This window comes from Microcaecilia unicolor, chromosome 7, assembly GCF_901765095.1.
Source record: "Microcaecilia unicolor chromosome 7, aMicUni1.1, whole genome shotgun sequence".
Lineage (NCBI taxonomy): Eukaryota > Metazoa > Chordata > Amphibia > Gymnophiona > Siphonopidae > Microcaecilia > Microcaecilia unicolor.
In genome coordinates this window covers 227,020,242-227,039,625 of record NC_044037.1, presented here as the reverse complement: position 1 = coordinate 227,039,625, position 19,384 = coordinate 227,020,242, and the positions used below count along the sequence as shown (strand labels likewise).

Genomic DNA, 19,384 nt, shown 5'->3' with positions numbered 1-19,384 from the left:
ATAAGATTTGTGTGGGCTAAGTGATCCCTGCAATCATTAGAAGAATATAGCTGATGGGAAGCAGGTACCAGTCATACCATAAATGCTTTAGAGTATGACTCAGTCTCCTTCTACAGATTCCTTTGGCACCAAAATTTTACTCATGGACCATATACTTCTGCCATGTTCCAAAATTTCAGAAGGTATATACTTGGAGGTTAGTTGTGTCACGGAGCCCTTGTGCAGAGGTTTTCTTTCCTTACCAGTCCTCTGCAATGGAGCACTCCTTCCTCTGAAAAGAAAATCAGACTAACTCATTAGAATGTTTAGAATCCACACTCTGCAGCAACAAGAAACTAGAGTAATCAGATAAGTTGAAAAGCCATAAAAACACATAATACAATCAACCATCAGTCATTAATAAGAATAAATATGACTATCACCTAATGCAATTAACATAAATATAAATCACAATAATTAAAAGCAAACATGACTATTGATATTAGCGACTGAAACGAACATAAAATTAAAACCTCCAGGTAAAGCTTTAAAAGTATCATTCTATAAGGCAAAAACTCAACACAACAATAATCACGTGATCTAAATAGTTTCTTTATGAGGTGGTTTTCAGAATAATATAGAATTCATTAAAAGGTTGTCTCGGTAACTCCTCTAGTGAACCATGATCCCACCCATCAGAATTTTGTCTTCTCTTGCAATCTTTATATTCTTTTAACTGTTGTTGGCGGTCTTTTTTTTTTTTTTTTTTTATTAGGATGCATTAAAGTGTTTCAGAATGTGAAACTCTTCCTTTGCTTCTTTCTGTGACTTTCTCTTCCTACCAGACTTGAACATTTGACCACTAGAGTGTGGTCTGCAAATGAAATATGATACCGAATGTTCCTGATATTCAAGGGATTTATGCTCCTAACTTTGAGTGTTATGCTCATAAATTAGCCTCTGAAAATTTACTAGAACTGAGTGCATATTGTTTTACTTAAAATTTCACTAAACTCTTAAATTTAGGAGCATATAACGTGGGTGGCAACAGGGGGGGATTTATGGCAGGGAAACAATTTAGGAGCCAAGCACTGATTCTTTGCACTAGGCTCATAAATTAGGTTCATAAATCTGGGCAAACAAATGACAGGCCCTAAATTTATGAGCATAACTTTTAAGCTCCTAAATTAAGATGAATTTTCAGCTGAAAAGTTGGGCTCTTAAGATTGACTGAAAATAGGGCACACATTTAGAAGTCTAATTTAGGAGCATAAATTTAAGAGCTCGTCATTTTTTGAATGTTGGGGCCCAATATTTCTTCCAGCCCAGACTGTAGACCATTGATTCTCAAACTGAGTTCCTTGAATTCTCTTAAGGGGTTCCTCAAGAAATTAGATTATAGAATCTACATGAACATATATATGTTTACATAAATTGAGGGTTCCTCGATGTATTACAAAATATTTTAGGGATTCCGCCATAGTGAAAAGTTTGGGAATCACAGCTGTAGACACAGGAAAGTCACACTAGTGATAACCCTAGAAAAATTTTGCAAGTGCTTTGCATTTTGAAAAAAGGTTTTTGCAGTTCTTTTGCTGCAGCCAATCTAGATACATTCCTTTAAAAAGTAGATTCCATGCCACTTACCGGGTAAGTTTTACCCCTCAGGGATAAGAAGTGACTTTCTCCAAGTCTACCTTAATAATGATTTATGATAATGAGCTATATTAACTGCTCTTACCACATCCTCTGGCAACAAATTCCAGAGCTTGGTTATGCATGAGTGAAGATATATATTTGTTTTAAATGTATTACTCTGTAACTTCATAGAGTATCCCTTTTTGAAAGAGTAAACAAACAATTCGAGTTTACCTGTTCCACTCCATCAAGGTTTTATGGACCTCTATCATTCTCCTTGGCTGTCTTTTCTCCATCTGAAGAGCCCTAACTCCTCGTATGAGAGTCGTTCCATCACCTTTCAGCAACATGTCAACAGAATTCGTTCAGTAGTGAGCTGTTCTGAAATGTACTCTTCGGATTTAGGCGCTGATGCACAAAACTCCCCACAAAAAAACCATTGCTTTTCGATCCCCAGTAAAAACTGAATAGCGAACCATGCTGAAAGGAAATTCCTTGCAAATGAACTGCTCACAAAAACAGTAAGCAGCTCGGTAGGGAAAGTGCCAGCACACGTGTAGAACAGCCACCCGGTAAGCAGCACGTAGGACAGTAACTTGTTAAGCGTGGTTGCTATGTGCATGCCCAGAACAGCCTACACATACTGCTACACACAGCTTTCATACATGCCAGGCAAGGTTCTTTTTTTTGTGTTTATATTGCATGTTTGAAAGCCGGACAAGAGGTACTTGCATTTCACAACTCTTTTCCTTCTGCGGGACACACGCAAAATGAAACAGAAATTTTAATATCTTCTGGGGTGGGGTTTAGCCAAGGCCGCAAAGAGGGTGGGGGCAGAATTCCCCGGGCCTCTAAGGGGGGCCTGGCACCGGGGTCTCTCTCTCCTGCTCCTGACAGGACTCGGGTGATCACATCCCAACAAGAGAGCAGGAGAGAGAACACTCCGGCACCAGGCCCCCCTTGCATTGCTTGCCAAGCAGCTGCTGGACCCTCAGGCTGCATATCCTCAGTTTTGAAACTAAGCATGCGGGACCTGAGAGAAAAGCAGCAGCAGCGGCAGGCAATGCAGCAGCGAGCAAAGGAAAGGACAGCAGTGCCTAGAGGAAGACTTCTTCTGGTGGGGCCTCAGGATCCCTGCCAGTCAAGGTACTTGCAGTTCAGTTGGGGGGGGGGGGAGGGGGGCAGGGCGGGGGGGCAGCCCCGCCCCGGGCCCAGCTCAGTCTCTCGGTGGTCCTGGGTTTAGCTTGGGCACCAGCAGATTTCCTATGTGGTTATTTTTACGGATCGCAGAGATGTGGCCCAAAGCATGGAAAAGATAACTGAAATCCACTTTTCAGAAGAAATCCGTTCACTGCCAGTTCCGATTTTCAGCTAATACTTGTGGATGTCGCATAGGATGGGGCTTTTTCTATTGTCACGTGTATCTGACAGTTATTTGTGAATCATGCACTTGGGAATTGTCTCTTGTTTTATCTTTTAATTAACCTTTTTTGCATGTAAGAATATACAGCGCAAATACAACAGCATACTGCTCCGCCAAGAAGCCACCATCATACTACGACATCTCCTGACATCCCGTAAAAATTTTCTCATAAAAGGTAGGGGCTACATTCTGTGCCTAGCTCGTAAACGGCTGTGCATCACTAGGAAAGCAGAAATATAACAGCATACTGCTCCGCCAAGGAGCTACCATCATACTACGACAGCTCCTGACCTCCCGTAAAACTTTACTCAGAAAAGATAGGGGCTATGTCTGTGCATCACTTGTAAACGGCTGTGCATCACTCAAAATTAACATTTAAATAGTAATCAGCTACTTGTAATAAATTTGCATATGATTCTTATAGTCTGCTACCACGAACGACAAAAAGCATGCACAACCCCCCTTTGTTCATTTCTCGCTGAATACTGTGCTTGCTAAACCGGCTCGAACCAGTCCAAATCACGCGTTGCTAGCCCGGAAAAATTGTGCATCTAGCCCTTAGTGAACGGAGATAAATCTTTAAAGCGGGCGCTTAACATTTTGATTTCCTTTGTTGGAGCAGTGGCAATATAACAGAGAGAGGGGGGGGGGGGGTTCCTGAAAGAGTTTCAGCCTTGAAGAAGAGAATCAGAAAACTATAGGTGAAAAAGCCACAAATTTCAAGAAACAATCAGAAGAAAACTACTAGGTTTACATCTTTCTGGCTGCCTTGCTCAATCATTTTTCTCCAAGCAAATTAGTTTGACCATTGTTAACAAGTAAACAGACACCTCTGGACTCTCTTTAAACCTCCAAACCTTTCAGATCTGGACTTTCCAGGTAAATGGGAAAAATATTCAAAAGAAAACCCAAAAAGTACTTGGGGTAGAGTACGTCCGTGTACAAAACTGATCATTGTAATCTTTTGTGATTACTGAAGTTCCCTTCCCTCATATCATGAGATGGAGAGATCATCGTTACCCAGAGACTGAAAACACACAATGCACCTGAAACAACACCAATGACCAATCCAGTCTCTAAAATCAAACTGAAGTCAGTTTAATTTTTGCTTTAAGTCAGCTTGGTTTGCTGATCTGATCAGCTCTTTGGCTTAGTGACATTTACATTAGACTTTATTTTGAACCAAGTAGGTGCTGCTTGCATTTGGAAGGTCAGAATTGCTCAGTTTTGCTTTGTGTGCTTGCTTCTGAAGAGTGATGAACCTGATTAGCCAAAAGATACTTTTTGTTGTCTCTTTTATTCATATTTGAATGAAGTAATATGGAGCATCATATTGAAGTGTGTCATGAGCCTCGGCAGAGATTTCAACCTTTCCTGCTCCTTTCTAAAATGAAGAGTAACTGTCATTTACAGGCCATTGTAAATGGATCTGAAAACCTCCAAACAGATAGGTATATTAATTAATGCACATTTGCTGTCATTTGTCCTGTTCCTTTTTTATCGGTTCATTTTCAACCGAGCATGTTTTCAGATCTGCAAAACGAGCATGGAACACACAAGGCAGAGATTTCTGAAAGACAGACTAAGTGTTGCAAAAATATATCATCATCCCAGCAATTACTGTGTGTTTCCCTGTACAGTCACCATATGCTCAAGAAATGTAGAAAAAAGGACAAAACATCACAATTACTGGTAGGTTTTGCCATTTAAATCAGACCTGAGTGCAGTTCGAGATAACACACTTAAATTCATTTTGATTCACAAAAAAAAAATGAAAACATGTTTACTATAGTTTTCTCTATGAGACAAAGAATATGGATGGTCCAGAAAAAAGTGTATATAATGGATTTCAAGGGAGTTGACAGCTAGATTGTAATAACTTTGCCTCAAATTCCAGCCTATTATATAGCTCTTTTGAATAAGTGTTGTACTGCTTTCTAGCCATTGTAAGCATAAAAGTGATCTCTGTGTTAAATCAGCACCGAGTTCTCTGTTCTGTCTCCTTAACTGCTCACCATATTTATGATTGGGATTACTGTCTATAGTATTGATTATTGTTTTGAAAGCTTTGAAATTTGTCATTAAGATGATGGTATGTTCTGCTAAAGAAAATGCAGTTTTTACTTGGATATTTCTCTCTGGGGCTGCTTGTACTGTACAGTTGACAGAATTTCGAAGTTAGTAGTAACAGGCAATGTTAAGTTCAAAAGGGCAGTGGAAGAAACACTGAGGCAGCCTGGAGGGTTTTCCTGATGGCTTAGGAAGGTCGCTCCTAAAACCGAAAGGGCAAGCTGCCATGAAGCAGGAGGCACTGTCGGAGAAAATGATCCCATTGTCGCGCCCGGCTTTCTGATCTTCTTCTCCAATGCTTTTTCTCCAAGCACATAAAGAAGCCAGACTATGTGACGACAGGCATTGTACCAGACTGGGGAGACTACATAGAAATTAAGAATGAAGATCAGATTCAAGGGCTTCGTCAGGCTTGTCAGCTAGCTCGTCACGTCTTACTCAGGGCTGGCAAGAGTTTAAAGGTAACTGGCGCGTAGAGTCCGATTTGGGTGGCTTCATCATTTGTTAGTTTTACAAGCACCCTATTTGTTTAAATTTACTAGAGCCCCCAAAAGACTGGCTTGGTCACTTCTGAAGCCTAATTTTCACATATTGTGAATTAGTCCTCTACTGTTTGAGCCATTTCATTATCCTGACAGCAGAACTTAAGCGACACATTTTGAACCTTTCCATTTCAACACTACTATACTACTGCCACTACTACTGCTTCTCATGTCTATCGCCACTTGGCATACAGAGTTACACATGAGATTCCCTGCTTCATGGAGCTGACAGTCTAATCGAGCACACAAGACACAAGAGATACTAGAAAAATACAGAGCCAACACACTGGAAAAAAACATTTCCTCTCTCAGTATTCCTTTTATCTCGTTTTTTTTTTAGGTTGGCATGACAACTGAAGGAATAGATGCCTTGGTCCATCAGGAAATAATCAGTCATAATGCTTATCCTTCACCTTTACACTATGGAGGTTTCCCAAAATCTGTTTGTACCTCTGTAAACAACGTGGTATGTCACGGTATTCCAGACAGGTATTCATGTTGTTTTATTACAGGCAAATGAACCATGAAATCTGGTTAATTTTTGTAGCAGATGTTCAGGTGCCTTGATCTTAAAGTCTCACCTGGAACCTTGGTGTCGTTGCTATCTGACATGCAGTCCATGGTATGGATATAATGCTCAGAGATCAAATTTAAGGGAGTCTTTTACTAATCCAGGGTAGTGTTTTTAGATCATGGTAGAACTCAGCTGGAGGTAAACTCTGAGACTTCATAGGAATGTAATGGGTGTCTCAGCGTTTACTGCCAGCTGATTTCTACCGCGAGCTAAAAACACTACTGCAGCTTAGTAAAAGACCCCCTAAGAATTTTATAGACTTTGGTAGATGCAAAAGTGTCTCTTTTTTAACTGGCAGTGTCATTTTGAAAATGAGATAGTAATTTCATCTAATAGAAATTTTAATTATTGGTGAAAGTTTTGTTGTTTGCAGAGAACCAAGTACGAATCGATGGAAATGATAATCAGAGAAGCGGCAGATATTCTTGCTTTGGTAAAAGCATTTGAGTTAGCCGCAGCTCCTTAAATTATACATAATTACATTGCTCTTTTGAGCTGCCAAGATCTGAAGATTACTGTTGGCTATTCTTTCCCCATTTTAAGAAAATGATCTTTGTTTACTGAATTTTGGTCTTGAGTTATTAGATGTTTGTTTATATTTTTCTTAGATCCAATTGATTGAAGATTCTCCATCATTATTTATTTTCCGGTTTTTATTTCAGCCGGCCTCTTCAGGATGGAGATATCATCAACATTGATGTCACAGTGAGTGATTCATATAAAAATAGTCTTTGATCAACTTTAAAATTGCTGGTAGCAACAGGAAGATTTGTAGATTGGAAATGTGAAAAGTGCAGATGGTTTGGTGCTGTTTATTTCTAAGCCATAGCACAGGCAGCTGGGTTTTCGGATGGCATTTTTTTTTTGTTTGTTTTTTTTTAGTTTTAAGGCTGTGCTCTTTCCAAGTAGACCCGGCCCTGACTTGAATTTAGGGCTGGAATCAGATGAACTGAGATCAATGTTGGCCTAAGTGAAATGTCAGCCCAGTCCTGCTATGTGTCATGTTTTTGAGAAGGTGTAATTGTTATTGATCCACTGTGTAGTTAATGCAGAGCACCGCAGTACTGAGCAGCTGCTGAAGCCAGATATGTATGAGATGAGCTAACATGAACAAAGCCGGCATTTTTCCTTCACTCTGTCGAGATTGATCTTCCTCTTCCTGCTGATTCTGAGTAGGGCCTGTCATTATCTTACTCTGTCATTAGAAGCTACATTGGCCTGTGTCAGTCTATTTGAACAGCAACCCTTTTGCTAGTGGTGTTCCCTGCATTTATTAAAATCTTGGAAGGTAGTATTGTACACTGCTCCATTTCAGGTGTAAGAGATTTTAACCCCTTACTGATGAGAATAGATAGCTAGATAGTCTGGTTTGAAGACAGCTGAACTTGCTGAGAATGTCCAATGTTTTTTTAAATAAATAGCTATATTAATCAAGTAAGAAGTTGTTGGTACTAAACACTGTTCTGCAATTTACCTATTTCCATTTGGGATTAGTTGTGGGTTACAGCTAATTTTTCTTCCAATTATGTTTTCATAACTTCTGCTTTTTGTGTGTGTGTGTTATTTTGAGTGTTTTAACAGTTCATCACAATGGATTGTAAGCAGCTGTTTAAAAGATGAAATAGTCACAGAGTGCATGAAGAGAAGCTCTTGTATATGTATTTTTTTGCCTTTTGCTGATGGTTTTGAATTATTTTCTTCCATCTGTGTCTGTAGTCAGAATCCAGTTCCGATTCTCGTCCTGGCCTGCCGTTCACCGGTGACTATGAGCACTCTGTATTTTTACAGTATAATTTCTCTTCAGCCGGTTTCTTTTCAGATGTGGAAAAAATAATGTTGAATGTGTTAGTATCAAAATAATTTTACATAATTGGAAATCTTGGTGATGAAAGAATAAGCTTATAAATTATGTTATGCCTCTGAATAGGTTTTATACCTAAATTGTTTGTATCACATATAGAAATCCTTTTCTTTAGACAGAGCATAAAAGGAGAAATCTTCTGCAAAATGAACCAGTTGTATAGCTGATAAATGGATGCCAGAGACTCGCTGCTTCTAGTTGGGACTTCTGATTTTAGGTTTTAACCAATAAACACTGATGCACCCTGATGCAAATATAAAAATAAAATCAAATAGATGTTTATTGGATAAACACTAGAAAAACACCACTTCCTCTAGTACACTTTCATCCCACCCCTGGCTTATCATATTCTCCCTGCAGAAATTGTACCTTTTCTGCACTGATGATTTCTGAGTGAGACAAATATACATGTTTGATTCCACTGGAAAAGGTACACAACCATAGTACATGTGGCATTGAAAAATAGATAAATGGTTGGGTCAATATTCAAAGTGATTTAACTGGCCAGTTAAAATGCTTGTGTAGGGCTTGTGTGGGGCTATCCGCGGATATTAACATAAGAACATAAGCATTGCTGTACTGGAATAGTCCATCAAGCCCAGTATCCCAAGTACCTGGCAAGATCCCAAGTAAAACAGATTCCATATCATCAAGCTGATCAATCCATAGACTGGTGGGTTGTGTCCATCTACCAGCAGGTGGAGATAGAGAGCAAACTTTTGCCTCCCTATATGTGGTCATGTGCTGCCGGAAACTCCCCAGTATGTTCTCTATCTCAGCAGGTGGTGGTCACACACAGCAGCAGCTCTGGCTAGGCCTCCAAGCCTAATTTTTAGGTTTTGTTGAGTGCCTGGGGTTGAGGGCTCTTTTGAGCAAGTGCAAACCTGGTGGTGCCAGGTCCCTCCTTTTCTCCCCCCTCCCGCTGGCTCCGTAAAAAAAAAATTTTGAACGTCCTTAAAGGCGTTTATTTCAACGTTTATTTAAGCGTCTATTGCAGCTACTCACTGGGACACCAGGTCGTTACAACTCGGAGCGGACAGCAGGTAATTTTTACCTTTTTATAGCGGGCAGGGGGTTCCCCGATTCTTCTCCTCGTGGCATATGGCGTCGGAGGGCGAGGGCGCAAAGGGTCGCTCCCCGGGTCGCTTGAGCGCTTCTAGAGGGGATGCGGGGGTCTTAAAGCCTGATTCGCCCTTGTTGGGTGACAGTTTCGTGACCGATGAATGTCCCGGTCCTTCCTCCGGCGTGGCGGTTTTTCCCGCCATAAACGCCCATCCCCCGCTCCTCGCCTCCGCCATCTTGGCCGGCCACGCGGCTCGGATGGCTTCTTCTTGGGCCGCCCTTGAGGTTGGAGACATTAATGCCATGAACGCCCTTAATTTGGGCGACGGCACAGAAGCGGCTAAAGTAAAGAGCCGTTCTTCCCGCGCGGCTCCTTCGCGGAGTTTCGCACCGGACGCCATTTTGGATGCGCAGCATGTCTCTCCCCCGCTATTGCGAGCGCCGGTTGAGGGTGCGTCTAGGGCTGTTGCCCAGGCTGCGGATGTGCACAGTCTGGGGGGTTTCTCCCCCGAGTTTGTTTTGCTGCTGCATCAGGCCTTCCTCATGCACAACGCTGCCCCTGCTCCCTCGTCTGGTAAAGAGGTTGAGGTTCCCAGAGGTAAACGCCCTCGGGTTGATTCCCAGGCCTTGGAGGAATTTGTCTCCTCCGATGTAGATGAGGGCAGCGTGTCTGAGGTCTCCCAACGGTCCTTTGCGGATTCCTTGGAGGAGACGGATCCCCGCTCGGTTGGAGCGGATGACCCCTCTGCAGCGCGGCTTTTTAGCCCAGAGGATTTGCCCAACCTGTTGTTACAGGCCATGGACACTTTGAAGATTTCCTCTCCGGAGGACGTCTCTCCCTCAGCCCCTGTTGGCTCTGCCATTATGCTGGGGACGAAGCGCCCGCCTAGAACCTTCCACGTGCATGATGCCATGCACACCTTAATTTCGGCTCAATGGGATGTCCCAGAAGCGAGCCTTAAAGTGGCTAGGGCTATGTCCCGCCTCTATCCTTTGGCTGTGAGTGAATGTGAGGCCTATCTGTGGCCTACCGTGGATTCTTTAATCACTGCGGTGACTAAGAAAACGGCGTTGCCGGTGGAAGGTGGCACGGCCCTAAAGGACGCCCAAGACAGAAGATTGGAGGCGGCCTTAAGGTCGTCCTTTGAGGCGGCTGCTTTAAGTTTGCAGGCCTCAGTTTGCGGCTCCTATGTGGCCAGGGCGTGCCTGACTATGGTGCAGTGGGCTTTCCCCTCGGATCATTCCTTGAGGGCTGATCGGCCGGCCCTGGAATCGGGCCTAGCCTATTTGGCAGACTTGCTGTATGATGTCTTGAGGGCCTCAGCGAAAGGCATGGCTCAGACAATCTCTGCGCGGCGGTGGCTTTGGCTGAAACATTGGTCTGCTGACCACGCCTCTAAATCCCGCCTGGCTAGGTTGCCTTTTAAAGGCAAGCTGCTCTTTGGGGTCGAGCTGGACAAAATCGTGACCGATCTCGGCACGTCTAAGGGCAAGAAATTACCAGAGGTCAGGGCTCGGGCTAGTACTCGTCCCGGTACCTCCAGAGGACGGTTGCAGGAAGCCTGTCGGTACCGCCCGGGCAAGTCGGGTTCCTCTGCCCCCTCTTCCTTCAAGAGGAATTTCTCCCCCAAGCAGCATTCCTTTCGCAGAGACCGCCGTCCCGGAGGTGCTCCCTCCGGTCCTCCCCCAGGGTTTCGTACCCAATGACGGGGTCTTGGTCCACGCCCCAGTGCAGATTGGAGGACGGCTGTCCTCGTTTCTGGGCGAGTGGACCACAATAACTTCAGACGCGTGGGTGCTGGAAGTCATCAGAGACGGCTACAAACTAGAGTTCTGCCGACCCTTAAAAGACGGGTTTGTACTCTCTCCCTGCAAGTCTCCGGTCAAAGCTGTGGCAGTGCAGCAGACCTTGGACAATCTGATCCGCCTGGGCGCGGTCGTTCCGGTGCCAGAAAGTCAGCTTGGCAAGGGACGTTACTCCATTTACTTTGTGGTACCAAAGAAAGGAGGTTCTGTCCGGCCTATCCTCGACCTCAAAGGGGTCAATCGGGCCTTGAAAGTGCGGCACTTTCGCATGGAGACTCTCCGCTCTGTTATAGCGGCAGTGAAGGCAGGAGAGTTCCTGGCATCCTTGGACATCAAGGAAGCGTACCTGCATATTCCCATCTGGCCTCCTCATCAACGCTTTCTGCGTTTTGCAGTCCTGGGACGACACTTCCAGTTCAGAGCCCTCCCTTTCGGGTTGGCTACTGCTCCGCGGACCTTTTCCAAAGTAATGGTGGTCATCGCGGCCTTCCTACGAAAGGAAGGGGTCCAAGTCCATCCTTATCTGGACGACTGGTTGATCCGAGCCCCCTCTTATGCAGAGTGCGGCAGAGCTGTGGACCGGGTAGTTGCTCTTTTGAGCTCCCTGGGATGGATCATCAACTGGGAGAAGAGCCAGCTGCGCCCGACTCAGTCCCTGGAGTACCTGGGAGTTCGATTCGACACCCAAGTGGGCAGAGTGTTCCTGCCAGACAACCGGATTGTCAAACTTCAGGCTCAGGTGGACCAGTTCCTAGTAGCCTCTCCCCTTCGGGCTTGGGACTATGTGCAGCTGTTGGGCTCGATGACGGCCACGATGGAAGTTGTGCCCTGGGCCAGGGCTCATATGAGACCACTTCAACACTCTTTGCTGCAGCGCTGGACTCCGATGTCGGAGGATTATGCTGTGCGCCTTCCCTTGGACCCAGCAGTGCGCAAGGCGCTGAGCTGGTGGATGCAGACAGACAAGTTGTCTGCGGGAATGCCTCTGGTGACCCCAGAGTGGATTGTCGTCACGACGGATGCCTCGTTGTCGGGCTGGGGAGCCCACTGCTTGGGAAGGACAGCGCAGGGGCTCTGGTCTCCTGCAGAGGCAAAGTGGTCTATCAACCTCCTGGAACTCAGAGCCATTCAGTTGGCGCTTTTGGAGTTCATCCCGGTACTGGTGTTGAAGCCTGTACGGGTCCTGTCGGACAATGCCACGGCTGTGGCCTATGTCAACCGCCAGGGAGGTACCAAGAGCGCCCCTCTAGCCAAGGAGGCTATGAATCTTTGCCAGTGGGCGGAAGCGAACCTGGAGCAGCTTTCAGCGGCCCACATTGCCGGAGTCATGAATGTCAAGGCGGACTTTCTCAGTCGCCATACCTTGGAGCCCGGAGAGTGGCAGCTATCTGCTCAGGCGTTCTTGGACATCACGAAGCGCTGGGGCCAGCCGAGCCTAGATCTGATGGCGTCATCGGCCAATTGCCAAGTGCCGCGCTTTTTCAGCAGAGGACGGGACCCTCGATCCCTGGGAGTAGATGCTCTTCTCCAACAGTGGCCGACACAAGAGCTTCTCTATGTGTTCCCGCCCTGGCCCATGTTGGGCAGGGTGCTAGACCGGGTGGCAAAGCATCCCGGCAGGGTAATCCTGGTGGGTCCGGATTGGCCCAGGTGTCCCTGGTATGCGGACTTGATCAGGCTCTCAGTCGACGATCCTCTGCGGCTGCCAGTGGAGCAGGGCCTGTTACATCAGGGTCCCGTGGTGATGGAGGATCCCTCCCCCTTTGGTCTTACGGCCTGGCTATTGAGCGGCAGCGTCTGAGGAAGAAGGGCTTCTCAGACAAGGTCATCGCCACTATGCTGAGAGCGAGGAAGCGCTCTACTTCTACTGCTTACGCCAGGGTTTGGCGTATCTTTGCAGCGTGGTGTGAAGCAGGCTCACTTTCTCCCTTCACTGCTCCAATTTCTTCAGTGTTGGCGTTCCTGCAAGAAGGTCTGGAGAAAGGCCTGTCGCTCAGTTCCCTTAAAGTCCAGGTAGCGGCTCTGGCTTGCTTCAGGGGCCGCCTGAAGGGTGCTTCCCTGGCTTCGCAGCCAGATGTGGTGCGCTTTCTCAAGGGAGTTAATCACCTGCGCCCTCCTCTGCACTCAGTGGTGCCTGCGTGGAATCTCAACCTGGTACTAAGAGCATTGCAGAAGCCGCCTTTTGAACCCTTGTCGAGGGCATCTCTGAAAGACCTGACGTTGAAAGCAGTCTTTTTGGTGGCTATCACTTCAGCCAGAAGAGTTTCCGAGCTCCAGGCGCTCTCCTGTCGAGAGCCTTTTCTGCAGTTCACTGAGGCAGGAGTGACTATTCGCACAGTGCCTTCCTTCCTGCCCAAGATTGTTTCTCGCTTCCATGTGAATCAGCAGCTCTGTCTCCCTTCCTTTCGTAGGGAGGACTACCCAGAGGAGTACTCTGCTCTTAAATATCTGGATGTGAGACGAATCATCATCAGATACTTGGAAGTGACCAATGATTTCCGGAAATCGGATCATCTGTTTGTCCTGTTTGCAGGTCCTCGTAAGGGTCTGCAGGCTGCTAAGCCTACAGTGGCAAGATGGGTCAAGGAAGCCATTGCAGCGGCTTATGTGGCCGCGGGGAAGGTGCCGCCTATCCAGCTGAAGGCTCACTCCACGAGAGCTCAGGCGGCCTCGATGGCAGAGGCCGGATCCGTCTCCTTGGAAGAGATATGCAAGGCGGCAACTTGGGCTTCGGCTCATACATTCTCCAAGCATTACCGTTTGACTGTGGCTGCACGGGCGGAGGCCCGGTTTGGAGCTTCAGTGTTGAGGTCAGGGATTTCAATGTCCCGCCCTTGGTGAGTACTGCTTCGGTACATCCCACCAGTCTATGGATTGATCAGCTTGATGATATGGAAGGTAAAATTATGTATAATCATACCTGATAATTTTCTTTCCATTAATCATAGCTGATCAATCCATAGCCCCTCCCAGATATCTGTACTGTTTTTATTCTGGTTGCATTTCAGGTTCAAGTTTAGTCTTCAGTTACTTCAGAAAGACTTCGTGTTCAAGTTTTTTCACTTGGATTCTTCAAGAGTTAAGACGAGTTTGTGTTACAGTGAGCTGCTGCATTCCTCTCCCCTCCGTTTTACGGGGCTGGATTGAGACTTAAAATTCTGCCGGCACTCCCTCCCGCTTCGTGCGGCTGTAGGGCAGCTTTGTACCCCTCCCGCTTCGGCGGTGTTAGGGTCAGTCAGCTCCTCCCGCGGTTGCGGTTGCAGGATAAGCCAGATCCCCCCGCATCGGCGGGTGTGGTGTCCCTCCCCCGCTCCGCGGGGATGAGCTGGACGGATTCCCCTCCCCCACTTGTGTGGGGATGAGCTGGGTTAATTCCCCTCCCCCGTTTCGGCGGTGGTGAGCTGGGCAGAGTGTCCCTTCGTGGGTGTAATTCTCTAAGTGCTGAGTCCTGCAGATGGAGCTTTGATATCGACATACTGAGGAGTTTCCGGCAGCACATGACCACATATAGGGAGGCAAAAGTTTGCTCTCTATCTCCACCTGCTGGTAGATGGACACAACCCACCAGTCTATGGATTGATCAGCTATGATTAATGGAAAGAAAATTATCAGGTATGATTATACATAATTTTACCTTTTATGCTGCTCGTCCTAGAAATAAGCAGTGGATTTTCCCTGCTGAATATCACCACCGACCACTAAACTGAGAGCCAGCCATTTTGTGGACAGTCCGGAGATGGAGTCAGCACTCATGCGGTTAAGTGCCAATCTTCAGCTCTTAACCATCTAAGTTAAGTGGCCAGATTGGACCACATTAAACTCAGGCCCATCTTTATGCATTGTCGCTTAGACAGTTAAGTGCTGCATATCACACTTGACCGTATAAGAAATAACCGGCAACATAAACTGAAATATTCAATGCCAGTGTCTGGACATGGCCTGGCATTGAATTTCTGGGAACAACGCTGGTGGCGGCTAAAAAGATGCTCACTGCTGCCAACTGAATGTCTACTCTACTGTTTTTTGCCTCCTCGGAGTCCTTAATTAGCTGGAAAATTAAAACCTAAATTTACAATGTATAAACTCCTAAGAACAGGAGCTGTGCTTGTAGTGTGTCATAAATTTGTAGAAAACATTATTAATCTCTTTTAGGTGTATTTCTCAAAAAGTGAGACTTTCTATTTTTGACGTTTTGTCCATCTATCAGTCTATCTGTACATCTGAATGTATTAATTTGTGAACATGTGTAGCGGCAGACTATTTGTGAAGTGGCTGTGGATGAGGCCCACTAGAAGGGCCAAAGACAAGAAAAGAAAGCAGAAATTCCATTTTATTGCATCTGCTGCTCCCCATCTCCTATCTGTCTGCCAACTGCCAACCCTATGGAAGATGGCTCCTGATCCAGGGTCTATGAAGAGCCAAGGGAAATGGCAAAGTGATGCTATGAGACACTGTAATCTAACAGGCCCTGTAGCTTCCCTTCAATGGCTCCCTTGCTTCTCTAGCAGACCTCAGGGCAGGAGCCACTGTTTTCTTTGGTCTCTCTTCCTCTGGAAAATAGCTCACGTTGGTAGTGCAAGGACCCAGCAGTTACTTCTTTGCTACTCTGATTCCTTCTACATCTCTCAGTGTGATCTGGTGCTTTACTCTGATTCCTTCTACATCTCTCAGTGTGATCTGGTGATTGTACAGCACCTCTTTTACCTCAACAGCTGATCTCAGCAAAAAGGAAAGAGAAATGTGGCTCCTGGCTTCATATTTGGGTCTGACAAGCCCCACAGTCATCGCAACTACAGTATCCCACATTCCCCCGTCGTAGCTCGACATGAAATGATAGGTAAACCTCTACTTGGTCAATGGAGGCTTTCAATGTGACCTAGTGATTATGCAACATCCCTTCCCCCCATTACCTCAACAACTGATCATGCAGAGAGAGAAGACAAATGTGACTCCTGACTCCATCTGTGGGTCTGATGGGCGTTCACCTGTCATAGCTTGACATGAGATGACAGCTAAGGCTCTACTTGTCCAATGAAGCTCTTAGTGTGACCTGGTAATTATGCAATGCCCCCCTATTACCTCAACAACTGATATTGGCAGAGGGAGAAGAGAAATGTAGCTCCTGGCTCCATCTATGATATTCCCAACACTAGCCAGCCTGAGGAGTCAGGCCCAAGGTCTGTAAATAGTAAGTGATATAATGAATCATCAAACAAGACTGCACCCTTCCATTCTGAAGTCCCACTTTCAGAATATCCCTCAGCAGGGCCAACCCTGGGGGCACGTGATGATTCAGCTGAACTGGGACCCCAGCCTAGAAATTGAAGTGTGGGAAGAGTCGTTGCCCCACCCCCCACCAAGCTAGGAAGGGAGAAAGGGTAGAACCTATGTGGATATTTTTATAAAAGGTCATGAGGTGTTAGCCTGTTTTCAGGCACCTATTTTAAGCCAATTTTATATGGACAATTAAGCTCCTACTTCTCTGTGAAATATTAGCATAAGTGGCAGAAATCAAACCTACACTGCAGGTGCAGAGATTTATACCTGTCCTGGAACTGGTGTAAAGGTCAGCACCTATAATTTTTAAGTACACATGCAGATTGGCAAATTTTATGATCTACACATGTACATGCATACTGTGCCCACACCCCATCTTGTACACACCTGCTGGCAAAGTATGCGCCACCATGTCAAAGCATTTTTATAATAGGCCATTTACGTGCATATGTAGCCATATTCAAACAGAATGACTTTTATAAAATTACCCACTGTATGTTCTGGCCTGGCCTGATGCTGATATGTGCATTGGAGACCACAACTACTGCTGGTTCCACTCCCTATAGTTTTCCCAGTAGTCAGATGTTGAGGACTTGGCTACCACAGAAATTAGCAGCCTGAAGCCAGTGTACAGGATGACTCTTGTTGAGATTTGCATACTACAGGCTGTTTGAGTTGGAATAATTTCAGGAAAGATCAACCAACAAGTTATAGGTGACACCATTTTATTGAACTAAATATATTTGTGAAATCTTTAGCTCACTCTGCACCAGGGGCGTAGCCACGGGTGGGCCTGGACGGGCCCAGGCCCACCCACTTTCCCTCCAGGCCCACCCATCCAAATCCTTCATCGCTGTCGCTGCCTTTTCTCCCGCGGCTTCCGGGAGGCAGCGATCAGCGTTACCTGTCAGTGCCTGCCCTGAAATTGTGCTTCTCTTCTCCCCAGGCTTCGCTTCGCCCCACTCCTTTCTTCGCTCATCGCGCTGCGCTGCTATTCAAACAGGCAGCTCCGCTCCTCTCTGCCGCGTCTATCCGTTCCTCTGATGCACTTCCTGTTTAGTAGGGCCGGATAGATGCGGCAGAGAGGAGTGGAGCTGCCTGTTTGAATAGCAGCGCAGCGTGACGAGCGAAGAAAGGAGCGGGGCGAAGCGAAGCCTGGGGAGAAGAGAAGCACAATTTCAGGGCAGGCACTGACAGGTAATGCTGATCGCTGCCTCCCGGAAGCCGCGGGAGAAAAGGCAGCGACAGCGATGAAGGATTTGGATGGCGGGCCTGGAACAGTAAGTGCTGGATTTGTGGTTGGTTGGGGGGGAGGGGGGAAGGGATACTTTTGCCAGGGACAGAGTCAGACTTGTAGGAGGAAGGGGATTAGAGGGAACTGGGAAGGAAGAGAGCTGCTGGAGGTGGGAGGAAAAGGAGGAGGGGATCAGGATAGAAGGGAGAGAGCTGCTGGACATGGGAGGAAGGGCTGGAAAGCTTCTGGAAGAGGGAGGGAAGGGAGAGAGCTGCTGGACATGGGAGGAAGGGGCTGGAAAGCTTCTGGAAGAGGGAGGGAAGGGAGAGAGCTGCTGGACATGGGAGGAAGAGGAGGAGGAGACTGAATGGAAGGGAGAGAGCTGCTGGACATGGGAGGGAGAGGAGGAAGGGGCTGGAGAGCTGCTGGACAAGGGAGGAAGAGGAGGAAGGGACTGGAGGGAAGGGAGAGAGCTGCTGGACATGGGAGGAAGAGAAGGAGGGGACGATGAAAGGGAGAGAGCCCCTGAAGGAAGGGGAGGAGGGGACTGAATGGAAGGGAGAGAGCTGCTGGATATGGGAGGGAGAGGAGGAAGGGGCTGGATGGAAGGGAGAGAGCTGCTGGACAAGCTAGGAAGAGGAAGAAGGGACTGGAGGAAAGGGGGAGAGCTCCTGGACATGGGAGGAACAGGAGGAGGGGACTGGATGGAAGGGAGAGAGCTGCTGGACATGGGAGGGAGAGGAGGAAGGGGTTGGAGAGCTGCTGAACAAGGGAGGAAGGGACTGGAGGGAAGGGAAATAGCTGCTGGACATGGGAGGAAGAGAAGGAGGGGACGATGGAAGGGAGAGAGCTGCTGAAGGAAGAGGAGGAGGGGATCTGGGTGGAAGGGAGAGAGCTGTGGGAGGAAGAGGAGGAGGGGATCTGGAGGGAAGGGAGAGAGCTGCTGGACATGGGAGGAGAACTGGAGGGAAGGGAGAGAACTGCTGGTACAGCACAAGGAGGGAGGGAAGGGAAACAGAGATACCAGACCAAGGAGATGAAGGAAAAGGGAATATTAAACCTACAGCTTGAGGGAGGGAGGCAGGAAATCAAGCAACCAAACCAGATGCTGGAAAGAGGAGGGAGTGAGAGGGAGAGAAGCTGGATGGGGTAGGGTCAGAGAGGGTAGAGATATATTGGCACTGCGGACAAAGAGAGGGAAGAAGATGGACAGAGTAATATAGTGACACAGAGAAAAGGAGATACTAAACATGGAGGAAGATAGAGGTACAGAGATGGAAGAAGATGGAAGGATGGCAGAGAAAGAGGGAAAACAGATGGAAGGATGGCAGAGAAAGAGGGAAAACGGATGGATGGGGAGAGAGACACTGGATGGAAGGATGCAGAGAGAAAGGGGAGAGACTGGAAGGATGTGGAGAGAGAAGGGACACAACAGAAAAGGGTAGAGCGATAGACACTGGTTAGAAGGAGGGAGAGAGACATTAGATGGAAGGATCAGGAGAGAGGGTAGATGGGTAGAAGGATGGGGAGAGAAAGAGGGAAGACGCTGGATGGAAGGATGCAGAAAGAAAGAGGGGAGACTATTGGAAGGATGGGGAGAAAGAGGGGAGACACTGGAAGGATGGGGAGAGAAAGAGGAGAGCTGCTGCATGGAAAGAGGGAGTAGTGAAAGATTGGAGAATAAGAGGAAGGGGCATGGGGAGAACAAGGGTGAGAAAAAGATGAAAAGCCATAAGTAGATGAAGGAAATTAAAGAATGGTAGTAAGAATGAATTAAATCTGGACACAGAGAGAGGCAGAAAAATATTGAAGAAAGCAAAGAAAAAGGAGAGAAAAATGACAAATGGCCAGGAAACCCTGGCAGAAGAGTTAAGCAAAAACGAAGGAAAGCAGAATCTAGAGACTGGGAGCAACACAA

The 19,384-nt window shown here is 46.7% G+C and overlaps 1 protein-coding gene across 4 annotated transcripts in view; it reads left to right on the top strand.

Annotated features, from left to right (window-relative positions):
* METAP1D (methionyl aminopeptidase type 1D, mitochondrial) overlaps window positions 1-19,384 on the top strand; it is a 185,736-nt gene that overhangs the window by 114,608 nt on the left and 51,744 nt on the right. For 3 of the 4 annotated variants that reach the window (XM_030209534.1, XM_030209533.1, XM_030209535.1), the window contains exons 4-6: window positions 5,422-5,571; window positions 5,993-6,141; window positions 6,889-6,931. In XM_030209534.1, the coding sequence (XP_030065394.1) occupies window positions 5,422-5,571; window positions 5,993-6,141; window positions 6,889-6,931 (342 nt within the window). The remainder of the gene's footprint in view (window positions 1-5,421; window positions 5,572-5,992; window positions 6,142-6,888; window positions 6,932-19,384) is intronic. The other variant, XM_030209536.1, reaches the window with a different exon arrangement.